This window comes from Otolemur garnettii, unplaced genomic scaffold (assembly GCF_000181295.1).
Source record: "Otolemur garnettii isolate 467f Iridium unplaced genomic scaffold, OtoGar3 scaffold00218, whole genome shotgun sequence".
Lineage (NCBI taxonomy): Eukaryota > Metazoa > Chordata > Mammalia > Primates > Galagidae > Otolemur > Otolemur garnettii.
The window spans coordinates 1855931-1863600 of NW_003852613.1; the positions used below are offsets into that span (position 1 = coordinate 1855931).

The 7670-nt window shown below is 57.0% G+C and overlaps 1 protein-coding gene across 1 annotated transcript in view; it reads right to left on the bottom strand.

The window, feature by feature from the left end:
* TXNRD2 (thioredoxin reductase 2) overlaps window positions 1–7670 on the bottom strand; it is a 51721-nt gene that overhangs the window by 19558 nt on the left and 24493 nt on the right. The window contains exons 9-11 of the mRNA XM_003801706.3: window positions 3145–3164; window positions 2342–2433; window positions 565–739 (exon numbers count right to left, since the gene is read on the bottom strand). Coding sequence (XP_003801754.2) covers window positions 565–739; window positions 2342–2433; window positions 3145–3164 — 287 coding nt within the window. The remainder of the gene's footprint in view (window positions 1–564; window positions 740–2341; window positions 2434–3144; window positions 3165–7670) is intronic.

The window sequence follows — 7670 nt, forward strand, 5'->3', positions numbered from 1 at the left end:
AGGCCTGGGCTGGATTCAAACCTGCCAGCTCTGGTGTATGTGGCTGGTGCCCTAGCTGCTTGAGCTACAGGCACCGAGCCTCAGCACAATTTTCAAATTGTTAAAATCTATTTCACTTTTGTGTTAAAAACAATTAACTTGAAACTATAATGTAAAATATATAATATGATGAAGAAAAAATATACCAAGGCCTAACCCTAGTAAGAAAAGCATAGAATTTCTACCTTGAAATCTTAGTAAACAATCTATCAAGGGGGGACTACTAGCCTTTCCTCAATGGAGACACCTGGCTGACCAGGTCTGTTCTTTGGTGTGTGTTTCCAGAAGGTTCCACAGGAGGAAGAGGCACAGTGTGCTGGGGCTGGTGAGGTGGATGTGGCCAGGGTGGGTGTGGTCCCCAGAGGCCTAGACCACAGCTGCCCTGCTGGGGGCCAGCAGGATGGGATGTGGTCCTAGGAGGAGGTGGGAGGTGGGACAGAGATGCTGATGCAGGAGCGCACTCTACCGGCCTTCACACACCGGGGGAGACCGGGGACAGGAGTGTGTGGCTCGGCGCAGTCTTACCGATGGCCCACAGGATGGTGTCAAAGGTGTCTGTGTCCTCTCTGCCAGAGACGCAGTCTTCCCAGGTGACCTGGAGCCGGCCGGCCGGGAGCCTCCTGACCCGGGTGGCGGTGCGGCCTCTCAGGAACCGGGTGCCGTGGGACATCATGTGCTCTGTGACCAGAGCAGACATTTGCTGAAAGAGACAGGAGGCCAGGTTGTGAGCAAAGTGGCAGTGAGACCACCACCAACAGGATAGAGGCCCTGGCCCTGCTCTGCTCTCAACAGCCCGGGTGAGGACCCAGGAGGAGTCTGTTGGGAAGATAAAGTAAGGTACCCAAGGCCCCCACCCTGGGTCCTCTTGCTCTCTGTGGAGAATGTTTGGCCTCCTCTGGGCTCTAAACCCTCAGACCTGGGCCTTGTAGTTAGCACTTGTTTGGCCTATGGGCGCCTCTCAAGGTGCTAATTACCTAAGTCTCCACTAAAGCCAGTGGTAAAGAAACTCTTCCTTCTCTTAGGCTCTGCCACATGGCCCTCTGCTCCCACCCAGGTCCTGCCACCTCTGTCCCTGAGACTATGCTCCACCTGGAAACATGGCAGGTGGGCACAGCTGTGGGGAGGGAGGCTGCTCTGTCCTTCCCTCCCACTGTCCTTTCATCTCAGAACCCTGCTCTCCAGGACAATGGGGGCTTGCACAGGCCAGCAGAGTCAAGAGGAAACAAACCATCACCATTTAAATTCCCTGACATATGTGTAGGTAAGCCAGTAGGCTCTGGACCATGTGCATAGTAGCCCAGCCCACAAGGATGGCAGCCAGACATTCTGGCAGAGGCACTGCCATGCAGGCCACAGGTCCCACCTGCATCCCACTGGAAGCCTGACAGGCTCAGAAGTCCTGGTCCCTGAGGGGCAACCACTTGCCCACTGACACAGTGCAGCCATCGCCCCCCAAGCTGTGAGTACCCTGCACTCCCTTTGGTGGCCTCCTCCCTGGCACAGCCCTCACCCCTGCAGGCCCCTCTTTGCCCAGACCCACACACAACAGGTCCTTCCTGGGGGTTAGGGAGTGTTTGACCCCACACACAATGACAACCACAGAGTTCAATTTTAACAGCAGACTTTTCCTTGAAAAGTTTTCAGTTAACAAAAAGAAAACCTTAGGCCAGGCACAGTGGCTCACACCCGTAATGTCAACACTTGGGAGGCTGAGTAGGAAGATCACTTGAAGCCTGGAGTTCAAGACCAGCCGGAGCAACATAGTGATTCCCTGACTCTACAAAAAAATACAAAAATTAGCCAGATATGGTGGCCTATGCGTGTAGTTCCAGTCCTCAAGAGGCTAAGGCAGGAAGATCGCTTGAGCCCTGGAGTTCAAGGTTGCAGTGAGCTGTGAGCATACAACCACAGTCTAGCCTGGGGACAGAGAGAGACCTTCTCTCTAAAAAGAAAAAGAAAATTTCCAAGGCTCCAATTACAGGAGCTCGTTCTGCCGACTGTGGACTTGGACGAGGGCTGCCGTGCACCTGTGACCTCCATGTGCACTGCGTGGACACAGGCCACATCTCTGACCGCTGGTCCCACAGTGGTGTCTGGGATGGAGCCTGTGTGCACCTGTGCCACTCACCCTGGCTTCCACATGACCTCTTGTTTCACTCCCCCCAGGACCTGGGAGTGCTTGGCAAGGAGGCAGCAGGGAGTTGGGGGTCTCTGAGGTGGAGCTGAATAGGTGTTGGGCAGACAGGAACATGGCTCTCGGGGGAGCTGAGCTGAGGGCCGAGAGTGGGGCCTTTCACGCTACCTGGTCGAAGCCACGGAGGGGGATACTGCGCATCATGACAGTGGTGTCCAGCCCGATCCCAGTGAGGAAGCCAGCACACTCTAGGGCCACATCTGCGTGCACGCTAAGGAGCCCTAACAGTCAGTGCTTCACAAGCACTGGGGCAAACCAGGGCCATGTGCTGGCAGCCCACACCCACCCATCTACAGCCAGCCCAGAGGGGCTCCCAGCCCCAGCCCCCACCATGGGCTTCCCTCTCAGCCCAAGCAGGGAGCCCCTCGGCAACACCCGCTGGCCAGGCCTGTGCCTCTGTGGGACATCTCCAATCTGGAGTTAATCTTGGCTTCTGGGGCCAGACCCGTGACCTGGTGGGGTCTCAGTCGCAATGGAGAGCCACCCCGTCAGATCCAGAGGGAAGACTTTCAGCCACTTAAGTCTCAAGGTGGCTGTGCTCTCAGTGGGCAACCCGTGGCTTTCATCTTCCCTCACATGTCCCTTCTCCTGACCCACCCGGATATGACTGCTCCCTCTGGAGGAGTGAGGCCGGAGCAGGGCTGCTCTCAAGGGAGGCTGCATGGCTGCCTCATGGCTGTGTCCAGCTGCACTGTCAGCGCGGCTGTCTACAAGTGCAGCTGAGGAATAGCCTCCAGGAAGCCCTGGCCCCAGAGGTCAGGCTCAAATTTTCCTTGGGGCCCAGCCCCTCTACCTCCAGTGGGCCTGTATCAGAGGCAGCACCTGCTGGGAGGGAAGGCAGTGAGGGTGAAAAACCAGAGGAAAGGGAGTCCATGTCCCAGGACAGCCACACAAATCCTGGCAAAGGATACAGCTGGCCCCGACCACCAACCTGTCAGAAACAGATGCAGAAAGAGAGAGGTAAGTGTCCACGTAGCCCAAGTGTGGGTGAAGGACCCTTCAGCCTGTGAAGTGGCTATTCAAACAGGCAGCCCCAGGTACGAAGCCCGCTTCCCAGAGGCTCAGCCTAATGGTGAAGGGCAAATGTGGTAGGTGACAAACAGCACCTGTCCCCTGGAAGGCACTGGGACATGCTAAGAATTCTACACCAGTGGAGAAGCACAGGGCTGCCTTCTGCCACTTAGGGCTTTGCAGGACAGCAAGGGCACAGGCCACAGGGTCCTTGGACATTGTCATCTGAGAGCAGAATGCTCTTGGACCATGCACGGCCAGGCTGGAGCCCCACACTTGCCTGTCCAGCTCTGCCACACCTCCTTTATTCAGCTCCACAATCCACATGTGTGCACACACAAGCACATGTGTACTCACACACCTGCATTCACATGCACACACATGTGCATACCCTCACACATACTCACAGGCACACACATGCGAATGGGCACAGATCCTAACACTGAACAGGACTCCCAGGGGCCAGGCCCATGTGGGTGGGCTCCTCAGATCACCCTTCAATCTTTGAAGGAGAGGAGGTAAATTAGAGATGGATAAGCCCCGCATCAGTGTTAATCCTGGCAGGTACTAATGATATAATTCCATTTCAAAAAGCGGTGTATCCCTTGGAGCATCTGCAATGCCTTGCAGGGAGCATCTGGCACGTGGCTTACTCACAAGCTAGGGATGGGTCATGCTGTAGTCACATCCAAGACAGGCCCAGATCTGATGGCCAGCTGGGTGCAAGATGGTCCAGGTGACTACACGCCCCACTGAGCAAGCGAGGAAGGTAAGGGAGCCCACAGCCTCCCAGGAGAGCAGCAGGGCATTCTACGCCCCATGTGGGGCCAGCCATACCTAAGAGACAGGGGCTGTGCACACCCAGACATGTCCGGTGACAGGCACGAATACACTTGATGCATTCAATGAGTGGTAAAAGCCTTTTTTTTTAAGATATGAAATTATGAGTTCCTGGAAGTACAAACAGAACTCAGCTGCCTTGAATATCCTGCCCTCAATGCCAGGGTGGAGCTGGGTCAGGACCCAGCACATGGTGCCCTCTGCTTTCTGCACACCTGGCAGTGACCCTATGTAGGCACCAAGGGACTGACACCAAGGTAGCCTCTGTGGGATACTGGGTCTCTGCTCATCGTGGAGACATTCTGTCCCAGAAAGCTGACCCTCCTATGGGAGGGAGCTAGTAGTAGCTGTAGCCCATGGGATGGGGCTGGGCTGTTCTCCAGGGCCCTACCCTGGTGCCAAGGAAGAAGTAATGTCATCTCTTGGCACTGGCACAAGTATTTCCTATTTCTGCAGCCCATGTGTGCCCCACTGACCCCTAGCACAATGTGGTGGTACCAACAGGGCCTGCATGGAGGTGGGTGGGGGCCATGACCTGCCAGCCCCTCCTGTGCTTTGGAAGTCCTGCTCTGGCAGCCAGCAGCCCTGAGGAAAAGCTCCCACTTCTGGGCTATGTCAAACCCTATCCCTGAAGGTGTATGTGGGAGGAAGTGGGCACATTCCTGCAATCTCTTAACAGAAGCTCAGACCCCATTGTGTGGAGGTGACTTTGGGGCTCTTCTCTCCCCTCCCCCACCAGTCACACAATTTGAACATCCGCCCTTGAAGGGTGCAGGAAGCGAGAACTCAGACTCAGGCCTCCCTTCACACTGCACACAGCAAGAAAACTCCTGAGCAAGACCGGAGGCACGGAGGCAAATACCAAGGCCTCTAGATCACTGGGAAGGCAGAGTCCCTTGAACACAGGTATCTGCAGGTAGCACCCATAGACCATGTAGGCCTGGGGAGGGGGGTGCAGGGGGGCAGACAGGAATAGTGGGGCTGAGCCCAGCTGCAGCAGTGACCAACACAGGTAGTGCCTGGCCCCAGGAGGATGGCAGTGCTGGCCACAGAAGTCAAGGGGCCAGCCCCAGAGGGAGGAGGCCACCAGGCTGGAACCACTCACCAGGACCCTGACCACATTGGAAGACCACCCTGCGCCCCGAGAGCCTTGAATTCAACCTGATGTGTTCCGGGCAGCTCTACTCTCTGTGCCTTTTCCAAAGAGGCAGAACTACTGCGAGATTAGCCTAATCACAGGGCAGGTTTCTTGTTCGAAATTGGAATGGGGGTTGGAATAAAAAACAAAAGCATTAATTCAGGTCCTCGAAGCCCTGGCTTAAAGAGCAATCCTTCGGGCTCTGGAGCTTAAAGGCCCGTGATCCACTCTCTAAGGGGAACACCCACACAGGTGAGAGGCTCTTGGAAGGCACCTGCCAGCCCAGGAAATGCCAAGCAGGCTGCCAAGCTGTGGGCTCCCTAGGAGGCAGCAGCGGGAGGATGTCCCAAGGCCACAATCTGTGGGGCCAGCTCCTGGCTTCCCTGGGATATGCCAACCCCATCTAACCCTCTGGGACTGATGCCAGGCCCGCCTCCACTCAGCTGGAGCCCTCTGTGTGCTGCCACTGTGCCCATAATGCCTCAGCCACCAGGATACACTGGGCAGAGGGGCAGAGTGGCTGAGGGGCTGAGGGGCTGAGGGGCTATGACCTCTGGTGACCAAGTCCCAGACACACTCTGGTTTCCCTCCCACAGGACACAAGGGCATGACGTCATACCAAGGGAATGTGGATGTTAAATAGAAAATGAAAATTTAAGCAGCAGTGATTTCTCCTAAATAAATGCTGTGGTGTCCTTCCTGAGATAAAATTTACCTTCTTTTCTCTTGTGGTTAGGTTAAAAAGAAAGAAAATGGCTGCAGTGCCTGGCGGCTTCTGGATGTAATAAGGATCAAACAAAACCTCCCTCCATGACAAGCTCCTGACAGGCAGCACTAAATCAGCCCAAGTTATAAAAACACTCTGGCTCAGAGAGCTTCTGGAGTCCAGGGACGACAGCATGGGGCTGCTGGGGCACCTTGGTGAGGGGACAGCCCCACTGGCTCAGATCACCTCCTCCCTAGGCCTGGCAAGAGAGGTCAGCCCACATGCTGTGGGCCACTGGGGGCCTGGCATGGCCACCCAAGAGTGCAGCAGGAACAGGAAGGCCCTGGTTGTCCCTTGGAAATAACACCTCACACACTGGGCCCAAGAGTAAATCTGACAGGAGAAGAGCAGGCTCATTCCCACCCTCCGTCCCAGCCCAGGGGACCAGCTCAGAGCCTGGCTTTGTAGAAACTGACCCCCTGACAAGCAAACCCCAGGCAATAGTGCCAACTGGCTTGCCAGGGAGTTGATGTGGGCCTGGAATGGAGTGACCAAGATTGCCCGTCTCAAGAGTTAGGGCAACTGAGCCCTGAAACGTGGTGTGAAGTGCGGGAGGCAGACGCTGGCCTAAGTGGGCTGGGCGGGGGCCTGCCAGGGTAGAGAGGCTGCCGATGGGGGTGGCCCTGGGGCAGGGCAGGGCTCAGCTCCGATGGACCCTGGGGTGGCCCACTCTGGGCATCAGGCTTCTCCTGGCTGCACACACATCTCCACCCCCATTCCTACCCCTTGGGGGGGCTTCCTGGAGCAAGCCCACCTTCCTTGACCCCACATTTGCCCCACTAGAAGTGTGTGCTGTGGAATGGAACAGCTTGGTCATGGAGGCCATATGTCCCCCTCATCACAGGGGCTGTGTGTCCTTACACCGCCTTCCTTAGCTGGCAGTGGGCAGCTGTCCACAGTGACCATTACTTCCCTGCCTGGCCAGAGGACCTTATTCCTTACCTGGAATCCTCCTCATGTCTTCCGCCCATCCCAGATTTCAATGGAGAAGTGAAGACACAAGATCAAAGGGAAAGGTAGACATGATTCTGGTGTCCAGGAGGCTGAGGCCAAGCAGGTGCCATCCCAGAATCCCATCCAGAGCCCCCATGGGCCGAGCCCCTCCCCTACCAAGGCCAGGAAGGCACCCCTTCCTCCTCTGGGTTTGGGGCAGCCAGGACAGCTCCACCCCACTGGGCCCAAGGGTCCCACTCACCCTTCACCAGCTCACACTGGAACCGAGGGTACCGTTCACCCTTCACCAGCTCACACTGGGCCCGAGGGTCCCACTCACCCCTCACAGGCTCACGCTGGGCCCGAGGGTCCCGCTCACCCTTCACAGGCTCACACTGGGCCCGCGGGTCCCGCTCACCCCTTCATAGGCTCACACTGGGCCCAAGGGTCCTGCTCACCCCTCACAGGGTCACACTGGGCCTGAGGGTCCCGCTCACCCCTCCACAGGCTCACACTGGGCCCGAGGGTCCCGCTCACCCCTCACAGGCTCACACTGGGCCTGAGGGTCCTGCTCACCCCTTCACAGACTCATGCTGGGCCCAAGGGTCCTGCTCACCCCTCACAGGCTCACACTGGGCCTGAGGGTCCTGCTCACCCCTTCACAGGCTCATGCTGGGCCCAAGGGTCCCGCTCACCCCTTCACAGGCTCACACTGGGCCCAAGGGTCCCACTCACCCCTCACAGGCTCA